This window comes from Giraffa tippelskirchi, chromosome 1 (assembly GCF_054371585.1).
Source record: "Giraffa tippelskirchi isolate mGirTip1 chromosome 1, T2T-mGirTip1v1.2.pri, whole genome shotgun sequence".
Taxonomy (NCBI): domain Eukaryota; kingdom Metazoa; phylum Chordata; class Mammalia; order Artiodactyla; family Giraffidae; genus Giraffa; species Giraffa tippelskirchi.
In genome coordinates, this window is record NC_137275.1 from 54,097,738 (window position 1) to 54,115,310 (window position 17,573).

The 17,573-nt window shown below is 37.2% G+C and overlaps 1 protein-coding gene across 10 annotated transcripts in view; it reads right to left on the minus strand.

Moving 5' to 3' along the window:
* The window catches only part of KLHL5 (kelch like family member 5), an 85,997-nt gene that overhangs the window by 40,380 nt on the left and 28,044 nt on the right, over positions 1-17,573 (minus strand). For 6 of the 10 annotated variants that reach the window (XR_014082726.1, XR_014082716.1, XM_081592777.1 and 3 more), the window contains one exon: positions 514-696. Coding sequence is in view for 7 of the 10 variants with exons in the window: in XM_081592764.1 (XP_081448890.1) it covers positions 514-696 (183 nt within the window). In the remaining 3 variants the exon portion in view is untranslated. Of the gene's footprint in view, positions 1-513; positions 697-16,616; positions 16,716-17,573 lie in introns of all 10 variants that reach the window. The other 4 variants (XR_014082712.1, XM_081592729.1, XM_081592718.1 and 1 more) reach the window with 1 other exon arrangement.

Sequence of the window (17,573 nt, forward strand, 5' to 3'; positions counted from 1 at the left end):
GTAGCTGAAAACTATACCAAATGATACTGACAAACTTCAGGCTGGTATGTTTTGTTTTCATGCTTCTGCAGAGGGAAAGGAATACTTTTGGGGTCATTTAGTGTGTAATAGGGCTTCCCAGGTGGCACTAGCGGTTAAAAAAAAAACAACAAAAAAACCTGCCTGTAGTGCAGGAGACTTAAGAGATGCAGGTTCAATCTCTGGGTCGGGAAGATCCCCTGGAGGAGGGCATAGCAGTTCACTCCAGTATTCTTGCCTATAGAATCTCATGGACAGAGGCACCTGGTGGGCCACAGTCCATAGGGTCACAAAGAGTCAGACACAACTAAAGCGACTGAGCACGCACTGTGTAGTAATTTCATATGCACTGTTTTCTTTGCAGAGAGTCCATGAAATATACTCCTTTACCAAAATACTCCATTGAATAATCAATTAGAACAAGTTACCTCAACATACATTACTAAATGATCAAGGAAGTATTTCACACATATAGAAATTTAGAAAACAATTTACCTGTGAGCCGGAATTCTGCGATCACCAGCAACTAAAATTACATCACATAACTGTTTGTGTCTCAAATAGTTTTCCATCTTTTTGAATGTTTGTTCAGCATGATTAAGGGCTTGGAAGAATTCATCTGATGAACATGGCTCCATAGTATGGCAGGATGATAATGTCTGACTGCTATTGGAAGTCCTGAAAAGAAAGAGAACACGTGTTTTGAAACGTTATGAACACATTAAAAGTATCTTTCCTATTAAGTCCTTTCAAAGTCTTCAAATGTAACAGAATGATACCAGTCAATATTAATGTATAATCATCTATCATTTTTGCCTTTTTAAATCAATGATAGATCAAATCATTTGTGTGTCCTACAAACATTCTGAGTAAATGTGGTACCTTCTAGCTAACAGCTATATAACACATACTCTTTGCCTGTCCTTGAGGTCTCTTCTCTGGTCAATATGACATCTCTGCTGAAGAAGAGCCAAACTATATTCATACTGATAGCCATAGCTCCAACATTATATTTAAGGGTATAAGAGATCACTTTTTGAAGGCAGGAAAGCAATTAAACTATTTTGCAGATATAAATCCAAGCCATCTTTATTTAAAAATGGGTTATGTTTCACAGTTCATTTGTAAGACAACTGTTTACACTACAAAATATTTGATCATAAAAACAGTATTGTAAATAATTCATTTGATTTTCTGATCAGTGTTCAAAAGCCTGGGTAACCTATAACTTAGATTACAAATTAAAAGAATTTGATGGTCTAATCCAAAGAATTTTAGATGGTATCTAAAAATTATTTGATATTTCCAAATTATAATGTGAGGAGTATGAGTTCAATATTTTCATTATGATTTATTGATGGAAAAAAGTGAAAAGATTGAGACTGAGAATGAAATCCTAAATCCACCCCTTTCCCCCTCCCCCTAAGATCCCTTCTCCAAGATTACCTGAATCAAGTAATCAACATCCTGTGGTTATGCAATTAACCACAAAACCACCGACTGGGCCATAACTTAGTACTCATTTCTCATCAGATCTACTTTTAAGGATATTATGATTCTGATAAATGCTTTGTTGAATCAAGCCTCACTATATCTTGAGAACTTTCTTAATGTAAATATCTAATAACCTTATCAAAGTCTTTGACTCTTTTATAATAAAGGGAACTGAAGCCAAGGAGATTAACTGCTTTGCCAAAAGTCAGAGTTTGATCATGGCAGAAATAGGGCCGTTGCAGAGAAATCTGTGTTCACCAAAACCCTTTTTCTCCTGAGAACATAGCTAGACTGCATTTCCCAGCCTTTCTTGCAGATGGGTGTGGTCTTACAGTGGAAATGAACTGTGTCACCTCCCAGCTAAAGTGGCCAAGAGCACTGAGGACTTACATGGAGGAAGAGGCAAAATATACATGAGTGTTCATAACTAGGATTATATACACAGATTCTACTTGTAATAACTCTCATGTTGATTCAGATGTATCAGTTTTGAAAGTTAGCAGGGCCATGAATACTAAATATCTCTACCTAAAGCCTCCCTACCCATCGCATCTTCAATGTCATACAGATATGGGTCCTAAAGAATGCTCTTAGAGGATAACTGTGAATAATGATAATAGAAGCAAAATATAGATTATCTAGAAAGTATATATTGCACACTATGAATATTATTGGTGTAATGACTTGAGAAACACGATATAAAATACTCAACTTTACATTTAAGATCATTAGTATAAAAACATATTGAGTATTATATAACTGTATGTTGCCTATATAAATAAATGAAAATTAGAAACTATTTTAAAATCTAGGGTAAAATGTAATATAACCAAAAACAAATAGTTGACTTTGATGAATACCAACTTGAAAATTTAGAACATTTCTCAATAAAATGTAGTTTTCTATTGTCAAAACACTGACAAATGATTATGAGGACTAGTGATCTAAGGATGAGGGAAGATTAGAACACCTAATTTTGTGTGTGTGTGTGACAGCACAGCATGGCATGCAGGGTCTTAGTTCTGATCCCCTGCAGTGGAAGTGTGGGATCTTAACCACTGGACTGCCAGGGAAGTCTCCAAACATCTGATTTGATAAGCCCAAATTCTTTCAAGAATAAGAACACATGAAGTAAAGTTGGCGGGGGCGGGAGGGGTGCTCCTATATTTTGCATCACATTTCTTATACTTTATAATAAATTCTCAGTAATGACTGGGCAATGAATTAGCTGAGTGTTTTCTGAATGATGAATTGCCATCATCAAAACACACGTTAATGTTTAATTCTGAAAGAACAACAGAACTTTATAATAGTAACATCACTAAATTATTACAGGCTAGCTTTGAAGTCGGTATAAGTCCAATTAATAAAAGGGCCATCTCTTTTCTTGTCAAGAACTTTCAAGGTGTTTAGTTCTTCAATCCAAGACACGACTCAGGACAATCTGGAAAACATTTCAGCTTTTGTGTTCAAGGTCTAATTCCTTACGATTGATTCAGCAGGTCTGAAGTAAGACCTGAAAATTGTATTTTTTAAAGCCCTACAGGTGATCCTAACACACTGTGGGCTAAAGACCATAGATACACTTCAGACAAGAGATGCATACATTATAAAGTCAGTACAGATTCAAAACACTGATATACGTAATAGATACTTCAAACATGTGTAAACTGAATTTCTTTGAATATTTTAAATGAACTAGTAGAACTTAATAGAATACTTGTTATTTTCAAAATGAGCATAATGGTAAAACATTAAAATTGTTTAAATACATACACATTAACAAACAACTATTTGTGCTTCTAAAATAACATTTTTAACTTAATTCGCTTTCAAGGCTTCATTTACTATCATGTGTTAAACATGCCATTTCAATGACGTGTTGAACATATTATTTCAATGCGACAATTAATTCAGAGATTTCTGGGTATAGCAATCATTCCCACTGCTTCAGATGAAGGATCAAAAGAAGTACAGGTTTCTGATTTGTAGTCTGTGGAAGACTGAAGCCATCCATTCACAAAAGGAACATGAAAGAGGTAGGAACAGAGCTAATCACACGTGAAAAGCTGCACAGCTTTCCAACATTTTTTGTTCTAGGAAATTTGGGGTTTTGTACATACAATTTTAATAATGTAAGAATTTACTTAAAAAAGAATTTACTGCATATCCATACAACTATAGAACCCTAGCCATTATAACCATTATATACAGAATCTTTTTATCTAGAAAGAACCTATGTGGTCATTTAATTCAACTCCCTTACTCTGCAGATGAGAAAATTTTGAGGCCCAGAACAGCACAAAGCGATCAACCAAGGACATACAGGCAGCTGGACACAAAGCCAGGACCTGAAGGCATTCAGAATGTTGGTCAAACCACTCACAAAGGAATGGAAATTTTTGGTAACCTCTGCCCTAAGCATCAGTGAGTGCAAAGACTAAAGGTTTGAAAGGAGAATGATAGTACAAAATGAATGAGGATAGTTTAACAACAAGACGACACTAGAATTAAAGATCTTAGACAAAAGTCTATTACTCTGTACTGCCCGTTAGCTAGGTATAAGAGAAAAGGAGTCTCCTAGGTTTCTATGTGTAGAGATAATATCACTATTTCTGGCTAATCAAATGTTTTTAATATTCTGGGTCTGTGTAGTTTATAGTGTCATTATTATTACTATTAACGTTTTTTCCCTATTATGTGCTTTGGTTTGGAGGTGTGAACTGGAGTGGTATGGTGCATGATTAAGAGTATTTTAGGAAGGTTCTAGAGCTGTGCTGTCCAATTCAGTAGCTACTAGCCCCATGTGGCTATTTTAATTTAATGAAAATAAAAATTCACTTATTTAGTTGAACCAATCATATTTCAAATGCTCAAGTAGCCCCATGGGGCTAGTGGCTGCCAGATTGGACAGTGCAGATATAGAACATTTCTGTCATTGCAGAAATTGCTTTCTATTGCATAGTGCTGATTTGACTCTGTCACCATGTATCTGGACCAGTGTTTAACTTCTCTAAGTTTTACTTCCAACAGAAATACAGATAAGTAATACATAATACTATCTTTAGAGGATCCCTCATGGGAAGATTATTAAATGAAGTAATGAATGCATAGCCCTAGCATAGAATAAGTATACAATCAAGGTAAATCAACTCCTGTAGTAGAGCCTCACTTTTCAAAGGTCAACGGAAAGACCTGTAATCTCAGTCTTTTGTCTTACACACTGTTGTTCATTTGGTTGTCTTCCTGAAAAATGATCCCTAGCACTATTAACTTTTATAACGAAATTTCCTAATTCCTAATTAAAATGACCTTTAAAGAAAGCTGAGTGCTGAAGAATTGATGCTTTTGAACTGTGATGTTGGAGAAGACTCTTGAGAGTCCCTTGGACTGGAAGGAGATCCAACCAGTCTATCCTAAATGAAATCAGTCCTGAATATTCATTGGAAGGAATGCTGAAGCTGAAGCTGACACTGAAGCTGAAACTCCAATACTCTGGCCACCTGATGTGAAGAATCGACTCACTGGAAAAGACTCTAATGCTGGGAAAGATTGAAGGCGGGAGGAAAAGGGGACAACAGAGGATGAGATGATTGGATGGCATCACTGACGCAATGGACAGGAGTTTGAGTAGGCTCTGGGAGTTGGTGATGAACAGGGAAGCCTGGCGTGCTGCAGTACTTGGGGTCGCAAAGAGTCAGACATGACTGAGCGACTGAACTGACTTAATACACCCAGTAGACATCCTAACCCATAATATAAACATCTGGGAATAGGCTATTTATGGAGCATTTAAAACACATCTGTCTGTGAGTTCTACTTGATCTCTGCATGGTAACAGAGGAAAATATCTAACATTTCCACTTAGTTTTATTTCTTTGATGTTACTAAGATGGTAAGTCATATTTCAAAGAACTGCATCATGAGATCATTCAAATCTTTTATAACAGACATTCAATATAGAATAATGAACTCTATACTGCTGGCTATTTCCAGGTCACAGGGAAACATTTAATTTCTAGCTTACTGTCCATCTGCAGTAGGCAATGAATTTTTAAGTCAGAAAAATGCCTAAACACAGAAAAGAGGCAAGTATCAAACAAATCAAGTCACCAACAATTTAAGATGAAGCACTGCACCAGTTGTTAAAACTGTGGGGATGCAAAGAAGATATGATTTTCTTTTTCAGTGAAGGGACTTGGAATTTGAGGAGCTGAGTTTTATGAAGTAGAAAAAAAGTAATAGCAACAATAATCACTTGCAATTCTTCAGATTTTACATGTGTGCACACACACAGTCTGCACTACAGCCAAAACTACCTCTTTATTACAAATTATTTAGATTTCTTCACTTTCATCACCAGAACTTGCATTAGGCTTTCTTTTCTTTTTCTTTTTTTGTATTTATTTATTTGCTGTGCTGGGTCTTAGTTGTAGCATGCAGGAATTTTAGTTGTGGCATGTGGGATGTAGTTCCCTGACCAGGGATGGAACTTGGGCCCCCTTCATTGGGAGCTCTGATCTGAGTCTTTGTCAGTGGACCACTAAGGAAGTACTTGAACTAGGCTTTCTTAACGGAGTAATTTTTTTCAAAAGAAGTTTTAAAAATCACTTCCCAAGGATTATACACCATATGATTTTGAGTAGAAAACAAAGCTGCATTGAAACTCTATTCATGGTCTGTCTGGCTCACTCTTTAGGTAAGTGATTTACTCCTAGCCACTTGCTTCAGAGCTTTTGGCATTCAGAATTCATGCCTTTGCCAAAGTGCAAATGACTATATCATGAATCTTTTGGCATCTTTTGCACATATTCAGAGTCACAAATTTAAAATAAGAATGTAAGTTGCTTAGTATAGGCTAGCAGTCTCTAAAAAAATTTTTATGCATATTCTTTACAGTACACTTTTGAGCATGTGCCCCAATATATACACATTTGAGTTTATAAAAGATATACATATATCATCATACAATTATTTGTATTATAAAACAAAAAAATAGAGATTTAAAAGATAAAATGTAAATAAATACATTCCAATTATCTATATTTTACCATTCCTCCAACAAATCATCTTGTACATTCCCAATTGGAATGTAACTGGTATCAGAATACACAGAAAGGAAAGGTCAGTATGGGCTAGTATCTGGAAAGGCAACAAGTAACAGGTGAGATCTGATTACTGAAACTACGAGTTTAGATGAGTAATGAGGAAGAGGAATTGGAGTCATCTCTTTTAAGGCGAGGACAATGCGAGGTGCATACAGAGAAATGACAAGAGGCAAAGAAAAAGAATACCTTCACCTCTTCCCTTCTCAAGAGAAATATTTTGGAATTTAAGGCATTCTCTGCTGGCCCTGTGGCCAGAATATCTGTAGTGAAGAGAGTTAAATGCTGTTTATATAAGAATCAAAATTTCTAAAACAATAACCAGTGTGAAGGAGAAGGGCCAGGGGGCACTCTCATGCAATGCTGCTGAGAATTAAAATACTTAACACCCCTGAAGGGCTTCCCAGGTAGCTCAGTGGGTAAAGAATCCACCTGCAATTCAGGAGCCATAGGAGACGCAGGTTTGATCCTTGGGTCGGGAAGATCCCCTGGAGGAGAGCATAGCAACCCACTCCAGTGTTCTTGCCTTGAAAATACCATGGATGGAGGAGCCTGGTGGGGCTACAGTTCATGGGGTCACAATGAGTCAGACGTGACTGAAGCGACTGAGTATGGACACACTTGATGTTCCTGAAACGACTTTGAGAATACAGATCAAAAACCCTAAAAAATGTGTACACTCTTGGGGCTTTATCTAGAGGAAATAGTCATCTGTATACAGAGATCTGGGGGTGTAGGGGAGAGGGGGTTATCACAGGTTGTTTCCAATAGGAAAATATTGGTTAAGTAACCGCAAGTTTTGTCTGTGCATAGAATGATTCAGCCATTTAAAAAGATACAGGAGAACATTTAATGCCATAGCAGGCTGTTTTATTGGATACTGCCTTTGCCTATCCAGGATTCTTTCTTAGGGGATCCATCTCTCCCTTTTGGGAAACCACACATTCCCTACCTCAGCTCTCAGGGATTGGGCAGAGGAGACTCCTCCCACTGGGCAGAGGTGAGCAAGGGACCAAGGCCTGGCCAATAGGAGTGTGACATCTTCTGGCAATAACGATCAGTTGGGTGGACATGAGATCCAAACAAGGCCAGAGAGAGTCTGTTTCCAGATGTTTGTTGACACTCTTGGAAAAGAGTCACTCTCTTTCCACTGAGGAGGCTAAGCTGAAAAAAAGTAAGCTTGGAACTGCTAGCGGCTTTTTGCTACCACACAGATAGCCTGCATAAGGAAATGCCATCACAGAGGAAAAGAGAATCTAGAAAGGGAGGAAAAAAAGGATTTCTGGCATTATTTGAGTGTTTGGATTCATCACATCAAAAGTTGAGCTTTTATTTACTTCTGTAAATCAAAAACTTTAGTTTTCCCTTGTCAGTTTGAGTTGGGTTTCTGCCTTTTGTGACCTAATTTTAAGTTTGTTGTTGTTTAGTCGCTAGGTCGTGTCTGACTCTTTGCGACCCCATGGGATTTCCCAGGCAAGAATATTGGAGTTGGTTGCCATTTCCTTCTCCAAGGGATTTTTCCAACCCAGGGATCAAATCCACATCTCTGGCTTGGCAGGCAGATTCTTTACCACTGAGCCATCTGGAAAGCCCCAAATTTTATATTTCAGCTCAGTTCAGTCACTCAGTCATGTCCGACTCTTTGTGACCCCATGGACTGCAGCACGCCAGGCCTCCCTGTCCATCACCAACTCCCAGAGCCTACTCAAACTCATGTCCATTGAGTGGGTGATGCCATCCAACCATCTCATTCCTCCCGCTTTCAATCTTGCCCAGCATCAAGGTCTTTTCCAATGAGTCAGTTCTTCGCATGAGGTGGCCAAAGTATGGGAGTTTTAGCTTCAACACCAGTCCTTCCAATGAATATTCAGGACTGATTTCCTTTAGGATGGACTGGTTGGATCTCCTTGCAGTCCAAGGGACTCTCAAGAGTCTTCTCCAACACCACAGTTCGAAAGGATCAATTCTTCTGCACTCAGCTTTCTTTCTAGTCCAACTCTCACATCCATACATGACTACTGGAAAAAACCATAGCTTTGTCTAGATGGACCTTTGCTGGCAAAATAATATCTCTGCTTTTTAATATGTTGTCTAGGTTGGTCAAAACTTTTCTTCCAAAGAGCAAGTGTCTTTTAATTTTATGGCTGCAGTCACCATCTGCAGTGATTCTGGAGCCCCCAAATATAAAATCTGTCACTGTTTCCCCATCTATTTGCCGTGAAGTGATGGGACCAGATGCCATGATCTTAGAAGAAATGGAGTAGCCATCATAGTCAACAAAAGAGTCTGAAATGCAGTACTAGGATGCAATCTAAAAAATGACAGGATGAACTTTGTTCATTTCCAAGGTAAACCATTCAATATCACAGTAATCCAAGTCTATGCCCCAACCAGTAATGCTGAAGAAGCTGAAGTTGAATGGTTCTATGAAGACCTACGAGACCTTCTAGAACTAACACCCAAAAAAAGATTTCCTTTTCATCACAGGAGACTGGAATGCACAAGTAGGAAGTCAAGAAACACCTGGTGTAACAGGCAAATTTGGCCTTGGAGTACAGAATGAAGCAGGGCAAAGGCTAATAGAGTATTGCCAAGAGAACGCACTGGTCATAGCAAACACCCTCTTTCAACAACACAAGAGAAGACTCTACACATGGACATCACCAGATGGTCAATACCGAAATCAGACTGATTATATTTCTTGCAGCCAAAGATGGAGAAGCTCTATACAGTCAGCAAAAACAAGACTGGGAGCTGACATGGCTCAGATCATGAACTCCTTATTGCCAAATTCAGACTTAAATTGAAGAAAGTAGGGAAAACCACTAGACCATTCAGGTATGACCTAAATCAAATCCCTTGTGATCATACAGTGGAAATGAGAAATACATTTAAGGGACTAGATCTGATAGACAGAGTGCCTGAAGAACTATGGACAGAGTTGCGTGACACTATACAGGAGACAGGGATAAGACCATCCCCAAGAAAAAGAAATGCAAAAAAGCAAAATGGTTGCCTGAGGAGGTCTTACAAATAGCTGTGAAAAGAAAAGCGAAAAGCAAAGGAGAAAAGGAAACATATACCCATTTGAATGCAGAGTTCCAAAGAACAGCAAGGAGAGATAAGAAAGCCTTCCTCAATGATCAGTGCAAAGAAATAGAGGAAAACAATAGAATGGGAAAGACTAGAGATCTCTTCAAGAAAATTAGAGATACCAAGGGAACATTTCATGCAAAGATGGGCTCAATAAAGGACAGAAATGGTATGGACCTAACAGAAGCAGAAGATATTAAGAAGAGGTGGCAAGAATACACAAAAGAACTGTACAAAAAAGATCTTCACGACCCAGGTAATCATGATGGTGTGATCACTCACCTAGAGCCAGACATCCTGGAATGTGAAGTCAAGTGGGCCTTAGGAAGCATCACTACAAACAAAGCTAGTGGAGGTGATGGAATTCCAGTTGAGCTATTTCAAATCCTGAAAGATGATGCTGTGAAAAGTGCTGCACTCAATATGCCAGCACATTTGGAAAATTCAGCAGTGGCTACAGGACTGGAAAAGGTCAGTTTTCATTCCAATCCCAAAGAAAGGCAATGCCAAAGAATGCTCAAACTACCGCACAATTGCACTCATCTCACACGCTAGCAAAGTAATGCTCAAAATTCTCCAAGCCAGGCTTCAACAATATGTGAACTGTGAACTTCTAGATGTTCAAGCTGGTTTTAGAAAAGGCAGAGGAACCAGAGATCAAATTGCCAACATCCACTGGATCATCGAAAAAGCAACAGAGTTCCAGAAAAACATCTATTTCTGCTTTATTGACTATGCCAAAGCCTTTGACTGTGTGGATCATAACAAGCTGTGGAAAATTCTGAAAGAGATGGGAATACCAGACCACCTGACCTGCCTCTTGAGAAATTTGTGAGCAGGTCAGGAAGCAACAGTTAGAACTGGACATGGAACAACAGACTTGTTCTAAATAGGGAAAGGAGTACGTCAAGGGAAAAATGTTGCAAAATACTATGCACAACAAAATTCAGTTTTTATTCTAAAAACATATTTTTATTCTATACTAGTATAAAATATACTGGAAGAACACTTCCTCAAATTGCTAAGTTATTATTTCAAGGTGGTAGGGTAATTAGTGATTTTTATTTTTTCATTTTTGCTTATCTCTATTTGCTAATGTCTCAGTGGTAAAAAAGAAAAGTACACAATATCGAAAAAAAACTCATCAAAAATTAGATCAAAAGGATTCTGAAGAGTTCTATCCAGCTCTCTTTACCTCTTGCACTCTGTTGATCATAACCCCCAAACCATTCTTCACATCCACCACAGTAGTGAGTTTTACCTGGACACTCGGCGACCCAGGCAGAGACCACACCAGAACCTCATTTGCTACTCACTGAGGCCATGTGACTAGGTTTTCAACAATGTCACATTCGCCGAACTGATATCTGTAATTTGTGTTAATAGCTTAACGTCCTCCCTGTTCTTTCCTTGCTCAATCCCACTGGCTAGAATGTGGAGGGGGAGCTGAGGAAGCTTTGACCATACAGAAAGAATAACACCCTATGGGATGGAGAAAGAGTATGGAAGGAACCTAGGTCTCTGAGGGAACTTGGGTAGCAGACCTACCTGTCTGCCCTGAGCCATTTGCCCATTTGTGAGATGACAGATGTCTCTTGAGAAACCTGTATGCAGGTCAGGAAGCAACAGTTAGAACTGGACATGGAACAACAGACTGGTTCCAAATAGGAAAAGGAGTACATCAAGGCTGTATATTTTCACCCTGCTTATTTAACTTATATGCAGAGTACATCATGAGAAATGCTGGGCTGGAAGAAACACAGCTGGAATCAAGATTGCCAGGAGAAATATCAATAATCTCAGATATGCAGATGACACCACCCTTATGGCAGAAAGCGAAGAAGAACTAAAGAGCCTCTTGATGAAAGTGAAAGAGAAGAGTGAAAAAGTTGGCTTAAAGCTCAACATTCAGAAAACTAAGATTATGGCATCTGGTCCCATCACTTCATGCGAAACAGATGGGGAAACAGTGGAAACAGTGTCAGACTTTATTTTTTTGGGCTCCAAAATCACTGCTGATGGTGACTGCAGCCATGAAACTAAAAGATGCTTACTCCTTGGAAGGAAGGTTATGACCAACCTAGATAGCATATTGAAAAGCAGAGACATTACTCTCCCAACAAGGGTCTGTCTAGTCAAGGCTATGGTTTTTCCAGTAGTCATGTATGGATGTGAGAGTTGGACAGTGAAGAAAGCTGAGCACCGAAGAATTGATGCTTTTGAACTGTGGTGTTGGAGAAGACTCTCGAGAGTCCCTTGGACTGCAAGAAGATCCAACCAGTCCATCCTAAAGGAGATCAGTCCTGGGTGTTCATTGGAAGGACTGATGTTGAAGCTGAAACTCCAATACTTTGGCCACCTCATGCGAAGAGTTGACTCATTGGAAAAGACCCTAATGCTGGGAAGGATTGGAGGCAGGAGGAGAAGGGGATGACAGAGGATGAGATGGCTGGATGGCATCACCAACTTGATGGACATGGGTTTGGGTAGACTCCGGGAGTTGGTGATGGACAGGGAGGCCTGGCGTGCTGTGATTCATGGGGTCGCCGAGTCGGACACGACTGAGCGACTGAACTGAACTGAACTGAGATGACAGAGAAATAAACTTCTATTTTATTTGAGGCACTGTATTTCTGATTCTCTTTGTTATATTATCTTAGCCTATTCGCTATTAACATACTCCCTAAAGTCAAATGGCCAAATTATATGGCTTTGTGCATATGAGTGATTGTATGTCTGTATCACTGTTTTCCTGCCTAATTTATCCAATTCTAAAAATGTAAAACTTCACTGTCTAGTTCCTAATGGATGAACATATAAGCAGTAAGTGTCATAAAAGTTTCCTCTGCCTTAAAAATTTGGACTTACAAAGGTCAGTTGTGCAACTCTAGAACCCATTAGTCGTTTTGCTAAGCTAATTCTTTTTGGGAATTAATGATTCCAATAAATTTCTATTCTGTTTAAACCAGCCAGTTTCAGTTGCTTAAAACTAAGAACACTGATTGATACAATGTAAAGATAGGCTTTAGGGGATTTAGGAAGCAGAGATATTACTTTGTCTACAAAAGTTCGTCTAGTCAAGGCTATGGTTTTTCCAGTCGTCATGTATGGATGTGAGAGTTGGACTAGGAAGAAAGCTGAGTGCCAAAGAATCGATGCTTTTGAACTGTGGTGTTGGAGAAGACTCTTGAGAGTCCCTTGGATTGCAAGGAGATCCAACCAGTCCATCCATCCTAAAGGAAATCAGTCCTGAATGTTCATTGGAAGGACTGATGTTGAAGTTGAAACTCCAATATTTTGGCCACCTGATCCAAAGAGCTGACTCATTGGAAAAGACCTTGATGCTGGGAAAGATTGACGGCAGGAGGAGAAGGGGATGACAGAGGATGAGATGATTGGATGGCATCACCAACTCAATGGAGATGAGTTTAGGTAAACTCCAGGAGTTGGTGATGGACAGGGAGGCCTGGCGTGCTGCGGTTCATGATGTCGCAGAGTCGGACATGACTGAGTGACTGAACTGAACCCTATATAAAATATTTAACATATGTGTGCACGTACATGCACATATAGACACACACATACAGAGGGTTTTCTGGGGAAAGGTTCTATAGCTTATGTCAAGGGAATCCAAGATATGACTTGGGCTTATGTGTGAGGAGGACATTACAATACATCCTTCCTTGATATAGGTACAATATAGTAGAACTTCTTTGCCATTCCCGGAAGCAAAGGTTTTTTTCATGTGGAGATGTATAAGATTTTAATTTTAAAATGAATCAGAATTAATAGACTGGTTCAAACAAGAAGATGTTTGACATAAAAACTTAACATTAAAAAGGGTCAACAACAGAAAGAGACACTACTAATTACCTTCAATTAATTCCACATAAATTCTTGGGTTTAAAATGTATGGTCCTATTAAGATCTGTCCTAATCTAGACCTCTAATAAATAAAGAATCCTTCATCTAATGAGAAAAATAAGGGTCAAGAATTAGAAATGCTATATTACTAACATAACCCCTTGTTGGGAGAGAAAGGCCTAAATGTCTTCAAGACGAGTCAAAGAAGGGCAAATCAACAGACCAAGGAACAGAAGAGTTTAAGGATATCTGCTGAAACAGAATAGCAAGCAATGAATACGATGGATGAGATGACTGTGGGTAAATGGCTGTCAAGAGATTATACCTGTAAGTCACTCAGAGGTGGCTTTTTTCAAGAACCACACTGAGAAAATTAGTTGAGGAGAGAAGGTAAAACTGGTTAGAATGAATCAGTAACTTTATGTTAATCCAAAGTGAATTCAGTGATTAAATGAAAAGTCACAGAACTGCCTACTGGTATTTGTGCATGAAATTTACATGTTAATGGTTTGGGTTCAAAATGCAGCTATTTCCTAGAGATCAAGGTCAATATTAACAATGTCAGATTGATGATATCTATCATTGATTTGGGTGTGATGAAAATGGCACTTTACCTTTGTGGTCTTCCTCCCTAAAACTTATAACCCCAGTTTAATCATGAGAAAAGTATCAGACAAATCCCAACTGAGTAAGACATTCTGCAAAATACCTAACCACTACTCCCCAAACTGCCAAGGTCATCAAAAACAAGGGAAGTCTGAGAAACTGTCACAGCCTGTAGGAGCCTAAGGATATATGATGATTAAATGTAATCGGTATCCTGGGTGGGATCCTGTAAGAGAAAAAGAACTGTAGGTATTTAGACATTAAGGAAATCTGAATAAAGTATGGTCTTTAGTTAATACTAATGTATCATATTGGTTCACAGTAATGGATACACCATATTCTAACATGTTAATAACTGTTAGGGAAATAATAGGGAAAATTGGGTGTGGGATATATAGGAACTCACTACATTATCTCTGTAATTTTCCTGTAAATCTGAAAGTATTGTAAAAATATAAACTTTAGTTTTTTAAAAATGCAGTTTCATTTTACTTACTATTTTTGAGCAAGTTACTTAACCTTTCCATGCCTCACTGGCCTCATCTCTACAGTTAGAAATGACAATAGTGGCAATCTAACTCAGAAATCTGTGAAGACTAAATGATGTAATATAGTACTAAAATGCTTAGAACAGTGTCTCACAGATATTAAATACCCAGTCAGTATTAGCTATTATTTTATTGGGATATTTATAAAATACAGTAGTATTTTATATATATTGACTAAAAAATAGTCTGATGTAAAAAATGTTAATCTATAACTTTATAAACAAGGTTGAAATAATGAAAATTTCTCCACTATGTAAAAATTCCATAATTTCTAAGTTGGACAATCAAATACAGTGTAAACCGTGTTTATGTTACGGTCCCATGACGAGCTATCATGTAAACCTGACTGGCCCTGGTGAAAATTCATCTTGAGTTACAGTCATAGAAACCTACTGCTCATACAAAAGGTCACAATTCTGTTACTTAGGGCCTAAAATTCCTCAAGGTGTAAAAATCGAAGTTCATATTTGAATAACAAAGTAACAACATTGGAGAGAAAGTGGCTAAGCTACAGACACAAGATCAAAGTTAAAAGATAAGAAACTTTTAAATCACTTAGATGTGAGACAGCAGAAATTACCATAAGTTGAAGAGTCAGGCACGTTTGAATACAACTGATGAAACGTATATCATACGTATTCCCCCATCATGTCACGTCAGTCTATGGTATACTGAAATAAAATGTTTGCTATATATTTTACTGCAAATACTATATAAGGAAAAGAACTATTCCCAAATTATATACAAAATTTGATGAATGTCAGTGTAGCTTCTTTTGACATTAACAGTGATAGTTTTTGATTTGTTTACAGTAGAAGGGCAACCACCTAGAGAGATTGCTCACTTAATCAAAAAGCTGGCGGCAAATAAATGTATCCTCATGATGAAGATCAAAGACTTAGAGCTGGAGAATTGAAGAAGGATATGAAAATTAGATACATTTAATCTGGAAAAAAAAATGGAAAAGTAAAAGTACACACACAAATGACATTTCTAAAGTCTAAAATGATTTTTACTTTTTTTGCAGTAAGATGTTAGGATAGAAATTTTAAGCCACCAGGAATATTAAATTTCTTTGACACATTTCCTCTCATCTCTAAAAATCAAAGACATTTTAAGTACATTTTTGAAATAATATTTTAGAGTTTGGTCACTGCAGATGTGAACTGTTTATTCCCTTATTATTTACTTTCTCAATCTTCTCTATTAGCATTTTAAAAACAACTACATTCATTTTAAATTTTAGAAAATATAATTTTCCGATTTTTATAACTCCTACAAATAAAAACGTCAATTATATATTCTTGAACTATGCATACAGCAATCTCAGTCCAAAAAAAAAGCCATCTTTTTCTGTCATAATGAATATCCCATCAAGGTGACATTTTAATGTGGATACTAAAGAATAGAGTAACTTAATGTTGGTAATCATTAGCTTTGCAAACTACCTTTGCTGTAAGGAAGTAAATTACAGTGACCCATGTGCGTGTAACGTAGGATTATATACATGTATATAAACTTTATACTCCCTCACATATGTATAATCTCTCCAGGTAGTAGACACATGTTAACACTTTTATAACTTACGCTGGTAAATAAATGAACCCTTTTTTTTTCTAATTTTGTTAAAATATTCGTGATACATTATATTGATTTTCAAATGCAAAGATGATTTCTCTTTGGTTTCTCACAAAAATGGTAAACCCTGAACCTTTCACTAAATAAATTATTCCTTTTATGGCAACAAGTATCCAAAGAAAACACAAAACAATGAAACCATATTAATTCAAATGATCTCCATATGAAAATTATCAGTGGCTTCTATTCTCTTAATATAATGCTAAATCATGAACTAATTAAATTTAAAAAAATTAAATATACTAGTTACCTATGTAAAGATATTCCCCTCTCTCCATTACACAAATGAGCATAGATGACTGGTCTATATTTGTTATTATTCCAACACCACAGTTCAGAATTCCATATTCTGAAGATTAGAAGAGAAGGTGGTAAATACCCCAAGTAAGAGATACTTGAATATATGAACTCATTTTGTCTCCATCTCTTATGATGCCTATATTAATAATAACCAACATACAAATTACAAGTGCTATCAAAACCTACAGAGAAATTTTAAAAGAAAAAGGATCCAGTAATTAATCAAGAAAAATAAGCCTTTAAATATTTTGGAGTGAAGATGAATCAGAAGGGTGACTTTCAGGCTCTAACTTATTTCTTAAGATGTGATAGTAGTTTAAACTGATTAAGAAGAAAATTCATTTCAAAAGTAAAGCAGGGCTCCATGGGTAAAGATGGATAAAGTCATATGAATTTAACCAATTTTTAATTTTCAAACTCATTTCCCCTTCTTTTTGCCCCCTTTTTACCAGCTGACCACATCTAGCTCCTCTATGTTCCCTTATATTTTCCTGAAGGAATGTCTTTCATTTCCCTAAATAGCACAATTTTCAGTGAAGTGAACGTAACAGGAATTAGTAGCTGTCATCTTAGAAAGAGACGTGCTACTGTATTCTCTGTTTTAGTCAAGAGGGCTGCAACATAGGACAAAGAGAAATAACCATAAGAAAAATATTATTGACAACCACAATGGTATAAATAAAAATTACTGCCAACTACAATGTGGATCTCCTTGTAAAACCTTTCACTTTCATTAAAATTAAAAAATGACTATAATCCATTGCAAACTGAAATGTCATAAAATTTTTTGTACTACAGAAATGTTTCCTATAGTTTTGCTATAAGACTACAGAAGGTACATGAATGAAGCAAACTACAAGGCATGATGCATAAAACTGCTACTATATATTATTTTCAAGGCAGAGCC